Genomic DNA, 21500 nt, shown 5'->3' with positions numbered 1-21500 from the left:
TTAATAAGGAATATCAGATCAGATAAAAAAATAACAATCCATAGAACTCAAAGGAGAAGCAATATTAAAAAAAACTAGAACAACATAAAAGCAGTTCAAAATAGCTAGCCTTACTTTATTTTTACTGGGCCATGCTAAATACACAGTGAGAAAGAGCTGGAATGTATTTATTTATTTATTTATTTATTTATTTATTTATTTATTTATTTATTTATTTATTTATTTATTTATTAAATTTTTATACCGCCCTTCTCCCGAAGGACTCAGGGCGGTGTACAGGGCAATAAATATCAAAAGTGTAAATACAAAAGTTAAAAAAGAGATTAAAAAAAATTAAATAATTATGCCCAAGAATACAATACTAAAAATGTGTTAAGAACTTATTTAAATCCAACCCCAAACCCATCAGACCAGGCCAGATTGTTCAAATAGATAGGTTTTTAAATCACGCCGGAAGGAGCGCAGGTCGGGGGCCATCCGGAGCTCAACCGGAAGGCGGTTCCACAGGTCTGGCGCGCCCACAGAGAACGCCCTCCCCCTGGGGGCCACCAATCGACATTCTTTGATCGGAGGCACCCTGAGGAGGCCCTCTCTGTGGGAGCGCACTGGACGGAGGGAAGTTGATGCCGGCAGCAGGTGCATGAGGCAATAGCCATTATATCTCTCTGTATGAGCACAGCCTATGATGAAGAATGCCTTGACTTATAATTTAGAAACATCTGAAAAGCCACACATTGTCCAGCATGATTTATATTTATTTTCTTCTGGTTCTCATTTTAACTTTTACCCACTGATTTTCATTCTCCAGCTTGAAGTGTCTGATAAAGCTCCATCAGGCCAACTAAGTGTTCAGAACTGGCCCATAAAGAATTCTCATTGGCTTTAGCTTCTCTCTGCTGAGTTACTGGACACAGTAACAGTAGGATAATGTTGCTTAATTGAAGGATGTTTCAGTGCAGGGACCCAATTATTATTGCAATAAATTGCAGCATTTCAAATTAGCTTACTGGAACAGCTGATAATCAGTCTCTATATGAAGTTATTGCGTAAGGCTACAAAAAGCATTTATAAGAAAACTGTTCTGAGATTATTGCTATTATTATAATGGCTGGCCCCACCAGTTCTTGCTTGAAGGCAAATGGTATTTCTTGCAAATATTCCAATGTACCATTGTTGCTATTTTGTCATGCCCTTGTTTATAGTCAGTCTAGTGCAGCCACCTTGCAGCAACTAACTAGGTGGTCCACTGTTTCTTCAACTTCTTTGCAGAGTTGGTATTTGCTATCCACTGCTGTCTTCTCAATTGTGTCTTTATATGCATTTGTTCTTAAGGTTTGGACTTGTGCAGCCAGAATTAGCCCTTCTCTTTTTAAAAAAACATTCCTGCCCTTAGCCATTGCCAGGTCTTGTGGTTCTCTGCTTTGCCTACCACTTTTTATGTACTGACAATGTAATAATTTTCTTTGCCATGACTATCTTCCATTCTTAATTTGGTCTTTTTTTATAGGTCAGTTTGGTCTCTTGGATATTCAGAAAGCCTCCGCAGTGTGCGTTCACTTCATTGCATCTTCTTCACCGTCCTTCAGATATTTCTTGAGATAGTTCTCACGAGATTATGGTTGGTCACACAATCAACCAGATGGTTAGACTAGATTTGGCATTTTTGTCCACTTGTTGAGTCCTTCCCAAGGGATATTGTTGCACTATGTAAGCTATTGTTATTGTTTGTACAGTCAGCCATGTGTTTAGATTAGATTTGGCATTTTATCCATTTATCAAGGACATGGGAAAGGCAGATGTAGTTTAATAATAAAGGTATTGTCATAGTCTGTAAACTGTTCAAGGTAAAACTGCCTTTGCAATTGACTGGTGGTGATTTTATCAGTTGTAAGTGATACTCTAGTATTTGGGATTCCACCAAAGGCACTTATTAATATTGGTACTATGTTTGCTTTCTTTTGCCACAGTTGTTCTACTTCTATTGTTCAGGTCTTTGTATTTTGTGATTTTTCTCCAGTTTTCCCTTCCCTTCTATTTATTTTTACCAATTTACCTCCCACAATGCTTTGAATTAAGCCTAATTTAGACTTCCATTCTGCATAGAATAGATATGACCCTCTCCTATATGGTTTGCTTTGTTTTGTTAATTACTTTCCAAGGTATTTGAGGCACTGAAACACGCTCTCTCCCTCACTTTTATCCCAGTTAGCAGTTAATCATTTCGACAGTAAATTACTCAGCAGTAAATTAGAAATGGTAACAGGTACAAAGTTACTAAATAAGATTTTGAATCCAGGTCTCTCTTCTCCTAGTCTGAAACCATGGTTAACCAATGGATCAGGAGTAACAGTTACATATACCACATACTCCCAAAATCTTAAGTACAACTCCCATTAGCCCTTACTACCAAGCATACTTATGTGACTTGAGGAATTTCTACACCAAACCATCTGGAACATGGCAAATGATCTCCCTTTTTACTAGAATATTATCACCAGAATGACCTCCTTTGAGCAAATGAAAACAAGAATTTTACCCTAGTGGCTTTCAGTGTTATTTTTAGCAAAGAACCTAGCCATTAAATTGCTTTTGTGAACCCACTTTCCTGTTGCTAAATTCAAACTGTAACTACTTTAACAACTTGTGTGGGCAATGATAGATCTGCCAAGGAGATCTATGGCAAAGCTATTGAAAGCAGGTGGATATTTTAAAAAGAGAGAGAATGCAATTTTAGAAAACAAGGCCACTCTGGGAAACATAATATCCAGAAAGGTATTAATCTGAAATAGATTTATACATCAGATTAAGTGAAAGGCTTTTACATATTTATACATTAGGTTACATGGAATGAAGTTAAACACAGTGGTGGGATTCAGCTGGTTCGCACCACTTCAGCAGAACTGGTAGCTAATTTTTTGTTGCTCAGGCCCAGAATGGACTTCCGGAAGTGGCATCCACACAGAGAACCGGTTGTTCACATATTTGAATCCCACCACTGGTTAAACACAATGCATAATGCTAAACTCCACTGACAAGCCTCAGTGGTGTGGCCAAGTAATGTTATTCTTTCTGAGAACATAAGAATGACAGCAATGACATTCGAGAGCTGTGTATCCTCCTGACCATTGAACAATGATATATTTCAGAAAAATAATTTCAGAAATGTGAGGCATCTGTAAAATGATATATTTGTTTAGTGGTGTCTTATATAAAAATCTAACCTCCAACCCTTTGCGGGAATGCCATTGCATGAGGATTGCCTGACCATCACTTCTTGCTGAAAATACAGAGAAAATGTAATAAAATGAAACGCCTTCTGAGGAGGCTGTTAGATTTTATTATTATTATTTTTTATGAGTCACCGTTTTCAGTTTTCTTTGTGCCTTCCAAACAGAAACAAGGCAGGGAACTCTTGCCTTCTCTTGCCTTCTCTCACTTTGTATTAATCCAGAGAATATAACATAATGAAATATGCCTCCAATTTTAATCCAGATCAGGGTGTGTTCTACAGCTATTGCAATTCGGTGAAGCACCATTTTAGAATATGTCAAAAGCTACGGGTAAAGCAACAGCAGCTGATGCAGTTCCTCATCTGTAGAGTTATTGAAGATTACCTTTTGGAACAAAATCCTGAGAATAAGAGTGTATCTATATTTGTTTCCAGTTGTTGATTTCATCCTGCAAGGCTCATATTATATTTTTAAATGCAAAGTATAATCACTTAATCTTCACAATCCCCAGTCAGTTCTTAATATAGTTATTTCAATATCTTCTGTGGTAAAGCACTGACAAAGCAAATTGCTACATAGATACCTTTACAATCCATGGAATGAAATATATACAGTCCTCCCCTTTGCTGTATATATTTCATTCCATGGATTGTAAAGCTATTTATGCTTCTCCAAAATCAAATTTCCATTAGGCCAGTTGCAATGTCTCCAGTCCTTGTGTTGCTACATCTGCATCCATCACATCCAGAATCAAAGTTTGCCTAAAACCAGTTGCTGCAAAGGTGGGTTAAAATTTATGAGCAGATTGTTTACTTTTAGCGGCATCAGTTATCTAAAAAAAGTAACCACAAAGGAATGTACTTTAATTGTAATTGCCAGATTTATCATTCCTTCTGTGAGGAATCTATCAATTATGGCTTTTTTATAGCTTTAGAGCTGTCAGGATATGCTGTTTTGGTTCTGGAACAATCACAGACAAAGCAAGCTTAAAACTGCAGAACGACACCTGCTCTATTTTTCCTTTTACCTCATAAATCCAGTTCTCACTAAGACTAATCTAATGGGTGGGAAGGAGTGTATTGATTGAAGGAAAAATACAGGTAATCCTCAACTTACAACTGTAATGGAGCCTGTCCACTACAGTCATAAGTCATGACAATCATCAGACAGGCTGCCCATGTGACCAATTCAATTTTATGAGCCTTTTTCCAATGTTTGTTAAGCAAACATGGCAGTCATGAAACAAAACCTGTGGTTATAAACTGAATAAGATGGTTGTTAAGTAAACACCGCAATTGTAAAGTGAACCTATTGTTCATATACGGGCTGGTTTTGCAATAAATGCCAGTTTGGGGCAAAAAACGTAAAATGCAGCCATGTGTTAGTGAAACTGTGCAAACAGCCATAAATGCTGGCCAGTTGATGAGCATTCAACATACGATCATGGGATTGCAAGGGAGGGCTGGCCATTCACAACTGGGTCATAAATGGGGAGGTCCACTGTAATTTCAAACAGATGCTAAGCAACCCATTGTAACTCAAGGACTACCTACATAGCAACAAATTTAAATGGACCAAATATTTAAGGAATTGTTAGAATTGAAGCCATTTGGCAAAGTGATAGTCTTCTACTGGCAATCTTGTGGAAAGCTATGTGGGTATGCCTGACACAATTACAAATAACAACAAAAAACAACCACAAGGGGGGGAAATTCAAACCAAAATGGGCAAAATGGAAAATCCTAGCCTAGCCATATATTGGATATAGCTTCATCCATTTTGAATTATGTATTTGCCTACTGTGGCCCTCAACATCAAATGTCTACCCCAATCTGTTGGATGTGGATTTTTTATTATTATTATCTTTTTGTAAATGGTCTTCCAATCAGTAGATTGCTGATGACCATTCTACATCTTATGTTATATTCTAAGGTTAGTTCTTACGCAATTTTGTGAATGGGCCATCAAAGATTGAATTTTATTCAGCCAATGTTGAGAGCAGTTTGCTAAAAGTTTCAAAAGAGAGAATAAGATCTCATAAAAAAACCTTAACACAGTGATATTTAATAAAAGCCTCAAACATGGTGTCATTTCTGTGCCAAACAATCTACAAGAAGTAGACAAATGGTAAAGAAAAGATGGTAACAATCTTACTAAATGTTTAAAACTAAACTATGAACTAAATGTTTACAATTATCAGAGATAAAGCGAAGAATAGAAAGGGGAATCAAGTAGGTGAGCCAACACTGATTTGCTATATAATCAATAATGGAGTCTCATAAAGGAAAATTGACACAAACAAATAATCTTACTAAACTTTAACAGGTCAGTCCACATTCTTTCGTGGGTGATTGTTGCAAAAATTGAACATTTATCTTAGACGTATTCAGAGAAAGTTGAAGGAAAACAAAACAGTTAGGTCCAAATGCTTTGAAAAAAACATTTGAAAGATAAAATGTCAGCTGTTCAGTTGGGCACACTCTTCAATAAGCCAAACGTTTAGGCATCAAGTTACAGAGCAGACAAATGTGGCCTATTGAAAAGTTCTTTGCAAGATAACAAAAAAACTTTAACTTAGGTCATTGCATATCTTTCTTTGGAGAAAAAAATCATTTCAAAGAAATAACATTCTGTTGGTTGAGAATTTCAGTCAAACCTTATTTAGAGAAAAACAAAAAGCTGCAAGTTGTAAATTGATTTCATTTTGAAATTAAGTTTGACAAATTTTGTTGTTGCTGTTGTTGTTAGCTGCGAAGTCGTGTCCGACCCATCGCGACCCCATGGACAATGTTCCTCCAGACCTTCCTGTCCTCTACCATCTTCTGGAGTCCATTTAAGCTCACGCCTACTGCTTCAGTGACTCCATCCAGCCACCTCATTCTCTGTCGTCCCCTTCTTCTCTTGCCCTCAACCTTTCCCAGCATTAGGCTCTTCTCCAGTGAGTCCTTCCTTCTCATTAGGTGGCCAAAGTATTTGAGTTTCACCTTCAGGATCTGGCCTTCTAAAGAGCAGTCAGGGTTGATCTCTAGGACTGTCTGGTTTGATCGCCTTGCAGTCCAAGGGACTCACAGGAGTCTTCTCCAGCACCATAGTTCAAAGGCCTGACAAATTTTAAATCTATCTAAAAAAATTTTTTTTGTAGATAGTCATGGTCTTTTGCATTAGAGTGTATATCAATAATTTGGCAGTCAACAGGATAATAAAAAATGGAATTGCGTATTTTTATATTAGAAATGATAATTATAAGTTTGGAAGGATACTACTAACCCACCAATAGCCTGAAAAATTTCTCTCCCTGTTTTATTACATACTGTGCATCCCAACTGGACAATTAGAGATTTTGATATGGATATAGTACATTTTTTTTCTTTATTCATTGCAAACTTTTCTTTTTTTAATGTTAAATGAGCTTCCTTAGTTATTAATATGTTGTAAACATATGTACAGTAAGATTAGTTTTGATAAGTATATACAAGTCAGTTGGGTTTTTTTCTTTTTCTCATTCTACTCTATGTGTCTTTTTTATTTATGTTGCATCTAAAATAATAAGTAATGCACTTTTTCCTAAAGGATGAGTCACAAAAATAAAATTAAATATTCACACACATCTGCATAATCTATGGGAATGCTTTCCAGTATTGCCTGAAGATATTTTCTTGCAGATGCTTCCCCTGTTAGAAGCCAACTTTTTTATATACGTAAGAAAGGGTTTTCTGCAGAGTAATGGAATGCACTTCCTGAATGGATATATTTTGTCTCACTGTAACAGCATTTAGACAATCTATAAAGGCCTATCTCTTTCCCTGACATTCTATTTATTAGATGGCTTTCACATTTATTTTACAGTTATTTTAAACAAGTCCTTTATTTTATATATTTTCTTTACATATATTATATAAGTCTCTTTATATACGTTTTTCCTTTAATTTTGTTACCTGCCTGGAATGCTCGGCAGAGCAGTAAAGTAGGAAATAACTCAAATAAACAAAGTGACGTCTATAACGGATTAAAACTATCCTAGCATAAGAACCAAATTAAGCACAACTGTGAAAGACAGCAGTGCTAGAAGGAACTAACTTTTGAAGCTGAACACCCAAAGCACTGAACTAATTAAAAAGATCGTATGACATTAAGTTGATCTACTCAGAAATCTGGGAAAGAAATGCTCAAGGATGAAATGGCATATTTGCTGCATAAGGTTATAGCCACAATGTAACACTCATTTAGGTCATCCAGATTTCCAAAATACAACTTTTTCAGGAGAACCCATTAAAATACGAGTTGGAAGCTTTGCCTAAGAACTACAGTTGACAACAGAGAAAACTTTTTCCAGTCATGTAGACACAAGTGATGAGAAAATGTTTCCCTCTTCATTTCTCCTTATATTCAAAATATTCAAATATAAGATCCACATGCTACATTCACTGTATATTTTATAGAAGAAAAAAGAAGATACGGACCAGTTCCCACACCCATGCCTACTTGAGCAATTCATAAGGTAACTTTACCTAATACTGAAGCTATGAAACTGTGCCTGGTATCGTATAACATCTTAAATAATTCACATTCCACTTTTGTCAGGGATTTGTAATAAAAGGTTCAGAAAACAAACCCCTGCTTTGCAAGCATTGTGTGTATTTTTAGAATGCTTGCCCTTTTAACAAGAAAAGGAAAGAAATTGCTGCCTTTCGCACAACAGTTTAAAGCCACTTAAGACTTTGCTGTAAAGTTCATTCTTGTTTTAAGAGATTAAACATCCAATTCTAACTTTGGAGGGGGGGGGACTCTAATTCATATCTTCTGAATTATATAAGGTTCCAGGTCACAATACATTGCATCAACAATACTTTCTAACTTTTGTTCACTTTTTAAAACAAAGTTTTAAAAGCAAAGTTACCCAGTAATTTACAGAAACTGAAAATCTCCTTAAGTCATCGATATCACTCTCTTGGTTGCTTACTCTTCCTATATGCTGCGAAGGTCATTACAGAAGCAATGCTTTTATGGTGTGCTGACTGGGAATGCTAAGTACTGGGCGGGGCTGGCCTATAGGTCTCAGAAGTCAGACAAGTGCACCAGCTTTCAAAACTTGAACTTGCAGCACCACAAAACTGGAATTCTAGGAAATGATCACCATTGAAAGCTGGCCAGGTTGAGGGAGAGAGGGGCATAAAGCAGTATTTGGCTGCCACTTATGAACAGCACCCAAATGGGAAGCGGCTTTTCTTAACAGAAGAAGATGGCCGTGGTGGCAACAGCTGCGGCGGTTCTGTTTATAGGCTCACAAAAATCCACCCCAAGAACCACCAGCCGTGCCTGGAGATTCCGATAGGGCTCCTTGCGCCATTTAAATAGTAGAAAGAGCAATTAGCACAGTTCTTGCCGCCTTTCACCAAGTACTGCCCTGCCTTAGTCTTGTTAGATTGACGCAACCTATCAATGCAGGTTCCTACAACCTATAAACTTGTCTGACCTTGACTATGTACAGGTATCTGCCCTGTGGCCATACCGTTGCTGCTGCTGCTGCTCTGGACTTTGATTTCAGCTTAACCTGCTCTTCCAGTTGCTCACGTGCAAAATTAGCCCACCTCTTCTCCCTGTTGGGGATTCCTCTTTGACTGAGAATCATTAGCTGGAGGGGGGGAGGGAGGCTAAGAGCACCATTCTTCCAACTGTCACCAGCCTGCAAAGCAACTTTCAAAGAAATCATTTGTCAAATGGCCCTTCCAAACCACTCAAAATTGGTATACAGTTTGAGCAAATCACTTTCATTCTTTTGTATTCTTCTTGGACATTTACACTTGGCTTCCTGGCAAGGAAGATGGCACTTTTTTTTTCTTTTTCTTTTTTGCTGTTCTTTTTCATTCTCACAGGAACTGCCAATGAGATAGTTAGACTGAGCATTTGTGGTGGTATATAAATTTAATTAAATTTAGACAACCCTTCCTCCTCCTTTGAGGACAGAAGAAATAAATCTCTCTGGGCATACAGGTAGTCCTCAACATACGACCATAATTTAGCCCCAAATTTAATGTTGCTAAGTGAGAAATTTGTTAAGCGAGTTTTGCCCCATTTTACGACTTTTCTTGCCACTGTTGTGAAGTGAATCACTGCAATTGTTAAATTAATAACACGGTTGTTAAGTGAATCTGGCTTTCCCCATTGACTTTGCTTATCAGAAGGTGATCACATGACACCGGAACACTGCAACCATCATAAATGTGAGTCAGTTGTCAAACATCCGAATATAAATCACGTGTTCATGGGGATGCTGCAATGGTCATAAGTGTGAAAAATGGTCATAAGTCAACTTTTTTCAGTGCTGTTGTAACTTCAGACAGTCACTAAGTGAACTGTTGTAAGTCAAGAATTACCTCTGAGTGTGTCCTGAGACATTATAGATGGAATTAAACAAGAGTTCTACTCAAGTCCAAATTTCTCATTAATTTTTAGCCTATTTCTTTTTTTCTCAGTCTGAAGTCTTCATTTTGACCACATGAGAATAGTTCCACCTTGTAGAGACGCTGCCAGGCATCATTAAGATAAAGCTTTAAATCCTTGCAGTCTGCTACAAAAATACTTGCCCTTCTTTTTTCTGACCTCTCAAGCAGCATGAAAAGATAAGCAAGGGTTAAAAAGGCCCAAGGTTTCCTGTTTTGCCCATTAAAACCAAAACTGAAAAGGAATTCCACAGCCAAATACGATTGGTGTTCTGGCTGGAGGAATAGGAAGAAAAGAAAATATTTGGGCACTTCAGAGTTAATCTCTGGCATGCAAAGTGTGTGTATTATTACAACAAAGAATTGGCAGCTGCTGCAGAAGGAAAAGGCTTATGTACTGCCATTCGAACTTGTCAGTCAACTGATGGACGTCTGCCTCTTTAGCACACTCTGTTGCATGTGTCTATTGTGAGCAGATTTACTCTCCCTTCGGAGACACTCCAACTAAGTCAGGCTCCTTCCGTCCTTGGTGGAATTAGCTCTCTGTTTTCTCTCAAAGCATCTAACTGGAAACCTTCTTACACACCGGAGTCTGGTATTCCCTTGTAGCTTTCACAACCTGTGCGTTTGTTTCACTTCCAGAATGGAAGAAGAGGAACTGCTCAAGGAAAGATTTCAGGCTATCACAGTAAGTAAAGAACATACATATGTGAGGAAAGTATACTTTCTCATTCTCACGGTGGCTTATAAGGTAGTCTTCTACTCTCAGAAGCCCTTTGTTTCTATTCTTATTTGATGTGACTGTGTAGCCCACCAGTTTGAAGAGCGGCATAATTAGCCCAAGTCCCTTCACAGTGGGCATCTAAGCTGACAGCTCCAGAGCACCGATTGCAACAGACGCTGGAGTCACGCTATGTTTTACGTCAGGCTTCTGCAATGCTCTCATTAGGTCTGAGTGACTCTTTGAAGAAACTTTGCATTTGAAGGACACCAGGACAGAAAACTGGAAAAGAGAAGGAATTCAACAGGTCCGTAGCTTGAACGTAAATAACCAGTCTTCTGCCTAGCTGAAGGAATACTTGTTGATAATTCTGGAAAATACCAAAGTAATTGGGGTTGGGGGTTGTTTAAAGAGCAGCGTAGGTGAAATTCAGGTCAATTCGTACTACAGTCAGGAGATTTTGTTCCTTAAAAGTCAGTCATATGTGTTATGCAGGTGGAAAATGTTCTCAAAGGTGTTGTGTTAATCAGAAGAAGATACAAAGGTGAAGAGAATGTAATATCAAAATGTATTGTCTTCTGAGTGTCTGTTGACCTAAAATGACCTTCACACTCCTATGCTTTGACAAGTTGGGTCTACGGGCTTTGCCTGCTCCGTAAAGACATCATTGGTTAGATCTAAAGGAACAATTTTCAAATGGAGAACAATATCCTTCAGGAAAAATAAGCTAACTTTTCAGAGTATTTACCTTGTGCATATATTTGTTAATTGCTAACCCATCTTAGATCAACCATTCTTTCTCCATCTATGAATAAAAGACCGCTCACTGATCAACAGATAAAACTATCACCTATCTAGCCACCTACCTATCTCAATATAGACAACTGAATAAATGGATAAAAAAATGTTCCAAATAACAAAGCTTAAAAAGAAAGGGAAAGAGAAGATGCCTGAGTTTTTCCCATCTCCTTCCTAACTACCATGCTTTAAAAATGCTAAAATGAACAGTCAGGCAAATTGTTACGAAATATGCAGGCTAGTAAGTTTTACAAACTTTTTTGCAAGCCTGCCATAGCCTCTTTGTAAATAGTGGGTCAAAAGTTTTTTTTCCATATCCATGATAATAAAATAGTATAAAAAGTCAGCTTTACCGTAAAATACATTTTGCACCTAAAGGAATTACATAATTGTAGACATTCTAATTTGTATACCACCATCCATATTCAGTTCAGAAAGTTGCCAAAAGAAATGAAATTGGGTGAAGGTGTGTTTATTTTATATTATGACATATAGGAAGTCCACTGTTGGGCAAAGTTTTCAAAGGAAAAGGCAGAATGTTCTCGAACGGTTTTTCTAAAAACAAATATCCAACGCATACAAAGAAATTCTTCCGGTCACCCTGAAAATCAGTAAAATGCGTATCATTTAATAACCAAAAGCGAAAATAAGCCAATCTCATTCAAAACCATTAAAGGAAGGTTCAGAGTTCCCTGTTTGCAAATATAAATGAAATCTCAATTTAGGGGACTTACTAGATACAAGAGACTCTGCACCTAGCAAAGCAAATTTATTTTGCAGTTTGCCATTTTTATAATGATATCATTGCCCCAACGGCTTAATTTATATCACTTATGCATATGAAGTAAAATATAATATTTGCATAAAGTAACATCAGTTGAATTATGTAATTTATGTCCCTTGCTCAAGCATAATAACATGCTTTTACATTTAATGGACATTCCCGAATAGCCAATACCTGCTTCTTCCAGTTAGTCTGTTAAAACAGGCTTTCACTACAGTTCACAGAAATGTTCTGCTCAGAAAAGTCAGGTAATTGGGGAGTTCACTTATAAAGTACAAATTCATTCCAATAACCCATTCAGTTAGGCATTGGATTTTTTTTTCAGGCTGTTTATATGGCATCATCAGGAAGAAAGCAAAGTATGTAATTTAAAGACTGGCAGCAAGATGTTCTTGAAATTTGGATTAACTGTACTGTCTGAAACTGCTTAGCAGAGGTGTGTATAGTAAACAAACTTTAAAAACAGTTGCACACAGGCTCCCATTCTACTCTGCTATCCCTACCAACAAGAAACATTCCTCAAGAGATTTATCATTAATTTAGGAATAGAACTCACCCACCTTCTAGTCCTTTGTAATTAAAGCTATTCCATCAACTTAATGAATTTTCCCTCTGGCCAGATCCTACCACAAGATAAAGAGAGACAACCAGTTGAACAGGGGTTGCCTTTCTGCATTTTTCTGTCTTGCAGGACTCACTTATGTATGCCCTCTAACCAACCACTGCCTCAGGTGTGATGAAGGATGCTATCCTTTCAGCAGTATCCACAAAGAGGCCATAAACAAAAATCAAGACGCCAACTGCAACAGCATGATTAATGCACTGGTCTAAATGTGCCAATCTTGGCACACATTATACAAATGGGGTATTTATTTCATATGCCACCCTTCTCTCTTAGAGGTGGCTCATGCTGCCATAATCACCATCTTGAGGGTTTTTTTTCCCTGCACTGCCTGGACACCACTGTACCCTATAAACAACTTTAGGGTTGTTTAAAGCAATTTACCCCTTCATGGATTACTGCCTTGTCGTGGCAAAGGGGCTTGCGTAATTCAATGAAGCTATGAGCTATGCCGTGCAGGGCTACCCAAGTCATAGCAGAGAGTTCTGACAAAACGTGATCCACTGGAGAAGGAAATGGCAAACCACTCCAGTATCTTTGCCATGAAAACCCTATGGACAGTACCAAAAGGCAAAACGATATGACACTGGAAGATGAGCCCCTCAGGTCGGAAGGTGTCCAATATGCTACTGGGGAAGAGCAGAGGGCTAGTACTAGTAGCGCCAGAAAGAATGAAGCGACTGGGCCAAAGCCGAAAGGACGCTCAGCTGTGGATGTGTCTGGTGGTGAAAGGAAAGTCCGATGCTGTAAAGATTTTTTCTCCATAGGAACCTGGAACGTAAGATCCATGAATCAAGGAAAGCTGGACGTGGTCAAACAAGAGATGACAAGACTGAACATCAACATCTTAGGTATCAGCGAACTAAAATCGACAGGAATGGGTGAATTTAATTCAGATGACCATCAGGTATACTACTGCGGGCAAGAATCCCTCAGAAGAAATGGAGTAGCCTTCATAGTCAATAAAAGAGTAGGAAAAGCAATACTGGGATACAATCCTCAAAATGACAGAATGATCTCAGTTCGAATCCAAGGCAAACCATTCAATATCACAGTAGTCCAAGTCTATGCCCCAACCACTGGTGCTGAAGAGGATGAAATTGACCGGTTCTATGAAGCCCTACAGCACCTTATAGAACTAACACCAAAAAACGATGTCCTTATCATCATGGGGGATTGGAATGCTAAAGTAGGAAGCCAAAAGATAACTGGAATAACAGGCAAGTTTGGCCTTGGAATACAAAATGAAGCAGGGCACAGGCTGATAGAATTTTGTCAAGAGAATACGATGGTCATAGCAAGCACTCTTTTCCAACAACCCAAGAGACGGCTCTACACATGGACATCACCAGACGGTCAACACAGAAATCAGATTGACTATATGCTCTGCAGCCAAAGATGGAGAAGCTCTATACCAGGGGTAGGCAACCTTGGCTCTTTTATGACTCATGGACTTCAACTCCCAGAATTCCTGAGCCAGCATAGCTTTCAGTTGAAGTCCATGAGTTATAAAAGAGCTGAGGTTGCCTACCCCTGCTCTATACAGTCAGTAAAAACAAGACCAGGAGCTGACTGTGGCTCAGACCATGAGCTTCTCATTGCAAACTTTAGGCTTAAACTGAAGAAAGTAGGGAAAAGCACTAGGCCACTCAGGTATGAATTAAATCATATCCCTGTTGAATATACAGTAGAGGTGACAAATAGATTTAAGGAATTAGATCTGATAGACAGAGTGCCTGAAGAACTATGGACAGAGGTTTGCAACATTGTACAACAGGTAGCAACCAAAACCATCCCAAAGAAAAAGAAATGCAAGAAAGCAAAATGGCTGTCTGAGGAAGCTTTGCAAATAGCTGAGGAAAGGAGGGAAGCGAAAGGCAATGGAGAAAAAGAAAGATACGCCCAAGTGAATGCAGAATTCCAGAGAATAGCTAGAAGAGATAAGAATGCCTTCTTAAATGAACAGTGCAACGAAATAGAAGAAAACAATAGAATAGGGAGGACCAGAGATCTTTTCAAGAAAATTGGAGAGATGAAGGGAACGTTTAATGCAAAAATGGGCATGATAAAGGATCAAAATGGCAGGGACCTAACAGAGGCAGAAGAGATTAAGAAGAGGTGGCAAAATTACACAGAAGAACTATACAAGAATGAGCTTAAAGTCCCTGATAATCACAATGAGGTGGTCACTGACCTCGAGCCAGACATCCTAGAATGTGAAGTGAAGTGGGCCTTAGAAAAGCTGAGCAACAACAAAGCTAGTGGAGGTGACAGTATTCCAGCTGAGCTATTCAAAATCTTAAAAGACGATGCAGTAAAAGTGCTACACTCAATTTGCCAGCAAATTTGGAAAACTCAACAGTGGCCACAGGATTGGAAAAGATCAGTTTACATTCCAATTCCAAAGAAAGGCAGTGCCAAAGAATGTTCAAACTATCGCACCATTGCACTCATTTCTCACGCTAGTAAAGTTATGCTTAAAAACCTACAAACTAGACTCCAGCAGTATGTGGATCAAGAACTACCAGAAGTACAGGCAGGATTTTGAAGAGGCAGAGTAACTAGAGATCAAATTGCCAACATACACTGGATCATGGAGAAAGCTAGAGAGTTCTAGAAAAACATCTACTTCTGATTCATTGGCTATGCTAAAGCCTTTGATTGTGTGGATCATAACAAACTGTGGCAAGTTCTTAAAGAGATGGACCATCTTATTTGTCTCTTGAGAAACCTATATGCAGGCCAAGAAGCAACAGTGAGAACTGGACACGGAACCACTGATTGGTTCAAAATTGGGAAAGGAGTCCGGCAAGGCTGTATACTGTCGCCCTGCCTATTTAACTTATATGCAGAGAACATCATGAGAAAGGCAGGGCTAGATGAATCAAAAATTGGAATTAAGATTGCTGGAAGAAATATCAACAAACTAAGATATGCAGATGACACCACTCTAATGGCAGAAAGTGAAGAAGAACTAAAGAGCCTCTTGTTGCGGGTGAAGAAGGAGAGTGCAAAACGTGGGTTGAAACTCAACATTAAGAAAACCAAGATCATGGCATCCGGCCCTCTCAATTCCTGGCAAATAGATGGGGAAGAAATGGAGGTAGTGACAGATTTTATTTTCCTGGGCTCCAAGATCACTGCAGATGGGGACTCTAGCCAAGAAATTAAAAGACGCTTGCTCCTCGGGAGGAAAGCCATGACAAATCTAGACAGCACACTAAAAAGCAGAGACATCACCCTGTCAACAAAAGTTCGTATAGTCAAGGCTATGGTCTTCCCAGTTGCAAAATATGGCAGTGAAAGCTGGACCATAAAAAAGGCTGAGCACCAAAGAATTGAGGCCTTTGAACTATGGTGCTGGAGAAGACTCCTGTGAGTCCCTTGGACTGCAAGGCGATCAAACCGGACAGTCCTAGAGGAGATCAATCCTGACTGCTCTTTAGAAGGCCAGATCCTGAAGCTAAAACTCAAATACTTTGGCCACCTAATGAGAAGGAAGGACTCACTGGAGAAGAGTCTAATGCTGGGAAAGATTGAGGGCAATAGAAGAAGGGGACGACAGAGAATGAGGTGGCTGGATGGAGTCACTGAAGCAGTAGGCGTGAGCTTAAATGTACTCCAGAAGATGGTAGAGGACAGGAAGGCCTGGAGGAACGTTGTCCATAGGGTCATGATGGGTCGGACACGACTTCGCAGCTAACAACAACAAAAACAATTTAAAAAAATCAACTGCCAATCTTCTTGACCTCAATATATTAAATGGCAAGGGGAGAATCATTTTGTCCTCTGCTTTAGGCAGCATAAGCTTTTAAGCGTGACGCCAATATATTTGTAAAGAACAGGGAAACATTTTTAGATCAGGGGAGATTCTTTTTCCCTGAAATCAGAGTAAATGCATGCTTGGCGTATTCTGCATGTGGCAAAAAATATATGGAGAAAAAGTACATAAATTACAGAACCAAACCATTAACAGCCATTTTACCAGGAAATCTTTCATTTATGCTAACTAAGGTATTTAATATCTATCAACAAGAAAATAATTGAAAGGCTATCTTGTCAGGGAATTCTGAAGTTTTCGAAAGCAGAATCTTTCCATGGACATATAGTAACTTTCTCTATGCAGAGAATTCCTGGGAGAGGCAATTCATTGGAATGAAAGCAGATGCCACTAAGTCAGGGGTCTCCAAACTTGACAGCTTTAAGACTTGTGGACTTCAACTCCCAGGAAGTCCTAGGAGTTGAAGAAACTTGGGAAGAGTATGGTCCTAGGAGTTGAAGTCCACAAGTCTTAAAGCTGCCAAGTTTGAAGATCCCTGCACTAAGTCAGTAGTATACTCTTCCCAAGGTTCTTTGGAAATCACGAAATGCTATGAAATGCCTACTCCTTTACTTCAGTTTAAGACAAAGTTATTCTTTTCTCAACCAGAATGTTTCTCCTCCAAAGCACAGTTCCAGCAAGAATATTTTTTTTCTGCACAATGAATAAAATACAATATATATACTGTATTTCCCCAGTTCTTACCTATTTTCAGTAAAACGTTCGTGATACCTCAGTAATATAATGCTAAAGATTTGGAACTCTCTTTTAGATTTAATTATTTCTTATTTTATTATTTAATCACACATTTTTCTACCCAATATGCTCCTGGCAAGCCAACTTACAGCACGTTTCAATACAACATTAAACAATAAAAATAACCAGTTAGTAAAATATAACTTACGACCAGATAGGTAAATAATAAAAGTAAAAAAAATATCATTGAAAGAGCCAACAAACATTAATGATCACGTGCCAGTCAGAAAGGGAAGACTAGATTATGAAAGTATGGTTTCACATTTCTGTTACAAACAGCCAGCATTTAAGAAAATCCATAATGTCAGTGCCACCGCTAAGAAAGTCCTCCCTCCAGCTGTTTTGTCAATGTATAGAAAACAGGTAGATGAATAGAGCTCCTGGTTCGTAACATAAAATACTATAAGGACACAGAAAAGGAAAAGAAGAGACAACTTAGCTTACAGAGACTCCATTTTAATTAACTCCCTATAACTGAATGTGGAAATTTCTCTTACGGTTTCCAGGATTTTGTATTTACCTCAGATTTACCTCAAAGATACCTCGCTGAAATCATAGATAGTTCTTGCTTCCTTGATTTTCCCCACCTGAGTGGAGATTGACACATATTGCAGAAATGTTTCATTAGATAAGCAGGAGTCAAGGCATCAAGGAATTATTTATAAATGAGAACTAGTCCTTTCAGTGTAACCTATAAGCCAATGAAGCTGATGCACTCCCTGTGAGACACACCCAACAGAAGTCTGCTTCACTACGGTTTCCTTCAAAAACATCTCCATATAATTAGCATTACAGTAATTTGTGCCAGAGAATAACCAGTCCATGGATAACAATAGGCTAGTTCGGTCTTAGCAAAGTTGGTAAATTCAATCAACACATTAATAAATTAAATTCACCTGACCAAAAGCCCCTCTTGCCATCATACGTATCTAAGCATGCAGACCCGAGTCTGCTTTTCTAGGCCCATGGAAGGTCAAATATCCTCCAATCAAATAGAATTGTCAACAGTTAGCAGCCCCTCACATTTATCTGGATTCAGCTTTATTTTCTTTTTATGCAAATCACAAGATGGTCAAAGCACGAGTCTACCATAGCTATTCTAATTTCACAGTTGTAACTTCTAACTGGGGAAATGAATATCATGCTCGTGGCTCTCAGAAAATTGGGGGGGGGGGGAATTCTGATCTTGGTTCCCTCATTTGTTGGTTTAAGCACTGCTTTTTGGAACTGGTTTTTAACCACACAGGTACAAATCGTACTCATTTTATTTCTGGGTAGCGGGGTCCTACTGTATATAGATTGGTATTTTTCAACCTTGGCAACTTGAAGATGCATGAACTTTAACTCCCATGATTCCCCAGCCAGCTTGCTGGTGAATTCTAAGAGTTGCAATCAATACATTTTTTAAGTTTATCAAATTTATGTATCACACTAGGAGTTGCTGAGAAACAATGCTATAGTTCCTTTGCAAAGTTATTTTACACCACAGTCCCTGCTGTGAATGGACAGCAGTGTCTCAGCAAATGAGTTAGTTTGCCATGGACAAAGAGCAAAAACCAAACTGCTGCTATAAATAGATTTTTAAAATGTGGTAGTCCATAGTTGTGATGAGAGAGACATAGCAAAGTACAGTAAAAAGGTTTTTGCCCATTCTGTTTGCAACATTCTCATGCATTGAATGAAAAGAGACTTTCCATCAAAATATTTGAAATTTGTAATAAGCTTCCTTCCCCTCCTTTTAACTCATCTGATATGCCTTTCCTCTCTATTCCAAAGCTGACTTTGCAGTTCATATTGAATAGTCATCTAGTTTAGAATATATGAGTCCAGCAGTTGTGGTTTGTAAACTTTGCTTATATGTGCAAACCAGGCCACCATAGCTTCTTCTGGAAAAAAACAAAGTAAACCACCATCAGTTGCATTCCTTTGGGCTTTCTCTTCTTTATAGTTACCTCTTTCAACATGCCCTCTTTTGTCCTTCCTTTCCCAGGACAGTCTGATTGTCCTCTACAAGGTAAGAACAATGCAGCCAACAACAGCTGGAGACTCATTGGAGCAAAACATTTTAGTTAGTGTTACGTAGTTCTTAGGTTACAAGAAAATCAACAAATAAGAGCCTGAGAGCCTTATATCTGCCCTGTTCTCCCATGATAATGAGGCAATAAAGACAGCACTTCCAGGTATTCAAGCAACTGCCTGCAAACCTTTAGCACGCTAAAAAAAAAATTCCTAAAGATGAGTGTAATTACCTTTAATCCCATCTGTTAACAAGCACTGCAGTTGCAGCCTATGAATGCAAAAATATCTTGCACCTGCATAAAAACCAAGCACGCTAGAAACCTTAAGAAGACCAGGCCCTTGCTATTTTTGATACATCTCAATGGCTGACTAGGAGCTGCTTCAGTGTTGTACTGCAGTCATTAAGCAGACCTAAGGCAGTCACATCAACATGACGTATGGACTTTAAAAAAATAATAACACCATTATGTATACCATCTCCCATCTTTGCCATTTTCAGGATAAGAGGAAGCTGCAAGAAGAAATAACTCAGAGACGCCTTAAGGTAGAAGAAGAAAAGCTAAAGCACCAGCATTTAAAGGTAAGGTTTGTTTTCTTTCTTTCTTTCTTTCTTTCTTTCTTTCTTTCTTTCTTTCTTTCTTTCTTTCTTTCTTTCTTTCTTTCTTTCTTTCTTTCTTTCTTTCTTTCTTTCTTTCTTTCTTTCTTTCTTTCTTTCTTTGAAATGCATGGTGTCAAAACAAAAAACCAAGATTTTGTGATGAAGGAATAGTGGGCAGAATACTGAAACTCTGTCTATGGTAGCCTGCTCCATAGTGTCACTCTCTATATTTAGGGTCCCATGCATACTGCGTCCACTTGCTGTTCTCTTTCATAGATAAATAGGTAAATAGAGTAGGTGTTATCTAGTCATTTTTGGCTCCTGGCAGCTACATAGAGCCAATTTGGTGTAGTGGTTAAGGTGCTGGCCTAGAAACCAGGAGAGGGTGAGTTTTAGTCCTTACTTGATTATGAAAGTAAAATAGTAGCCTAATGCTCTTATTTACCATACCTCTAGACCCAAACACACCTCAGAAGATTGATGATTGGCTATAGACTAGTATTTGGATTTTAAAGTTTTGCTTCAGTCCAGGAAAAAAAATATATAACACACAAAGTAGACATTTTCTACAAGTGTCATCAATATTTTTTGATTCTAAATGTATCCACCAGACCAAGATGCTACTAGTCAGCTTTCCATACCTAGAGGGTATGGTTAGAATTGTGCTGTATGAATATGCCTATAAATTAGTCTTTTATTCCAGCCCTACCATTTCAATACAAAATGAATATATCTATGAACTAACCCAATTTAAATAAACTGTATAATCAAGCTATGCATTACAGCTCAAGCTATGAATATCTAATTCATAGATTTCATTTCTTTAATGGTTACCGCCTAAATTTTGTTTATGAATTTTGAGCTTTAATAGTTTGGAAAAGCCAACTCCATTAAGTAAACTTAGAGGATTTTAGGAGACACACAAATGATTAGCTTGTGCTGCTTGGTCATGTTATTTCAGATGAGATCATTGTCATAAATAATTCCTGTGTAAAGTATGGTTGTGTGTGTGTTGCCAACAGGGTGTGTTCACTCTGGAACTGGCACTTTAATATACCATAGCACTGAGATTCAAGAAAGCTTCAAATCCTAGTGAAATTCTCACACAGTAACTGATTTTATCTAGCAAAACTTTTACACAATTACATTAATGGGTCGAAAGAAAAGATGTTTTAACCCTGCTTCCCACACCTTGGTGAGTTATCTGCAAATTTTACACTGATGTTAAACCTGCCAAGTTGCTCAGAATGGAATCTCAATTATAGATGAATCAAATGACAAGCCTGACATAAATGAAAGGGAAGAGGAAAAAATGACGACATGCTCTCAAGTTGGCTTATTAAGGACAGCTTGACATTTCATAGCATACTAAAAACTGAACCAACCTAAAGTCCCACAATGCTTATTTATCAAAAGTAGTCAAAGTCATGCCAGAATCATAAGTGGAGCCTTTTCCAGGGGACAAGAGAACAAATGAGAGTATTTGGTTGTCAACTTCAGCTACAAAATGTGAGAATTGTTAAAGTCACAGCAATAATCTCTCTCAGCTTTTCCAGTCAACCCACACTGGAAAAATCTACAGCAACAAAGGAATGTTGCTAATGGATCTTGCTCAGATTGCTGGGCCTGTCCCGTCACACAAGTGTTTTGGGGATCAGATTGCTAATGTTCCAGAGCTCTTTTCAGTTGTTGACTGTCACAAGTCTTCACTA

At 38.2% G+C, this 21500-nt stretch overlaps 1 protein-coding gene across 1 annotated transcript in view; it reads left to right on the top strand.

The window, feature by feature from the left end:
• The first annotated feature begins 10123 nt into the window (after nucleotides 1-10123).
• Nucleotides 10124-21500, top strand: part of PALMD (palmdelphin) — a 51489-nt gene continuing 40112 nt past the window's right edge. The window contains exons 1-2 of the mRNA XM_081322294.1: nucleotides 10124-10358; nucleotides 19690-19770. Coding sequence (XP_081178420.1) covers nucleotides 10314-10358; nucleotides 19690-19770 — 126 coding nt within the window. The 5' untranslated portion in view covers nucleotides 10124-10313. The remainder of the gene's footprint in view (nucleotides 10359-19689; nucleotides 19771-21500) is intronic.

This window comes from Vipera berus (assembly GCF_964194415.1).
Source record: "Vipera berus genome assembly, chromosome: 3".
Taxonomy (NCBI): domain Eukaryota; kingdom Metazoa; phylum Chordata; class Lepidosauria; order Squamata; family Viperidae; genus Vipera; species Vipera berus.
The sequence above is the reverse complement of the archived record's forward strand: the minus strand, read 5'-3'. Positions and strand labels throughout refer to the sequence as shown.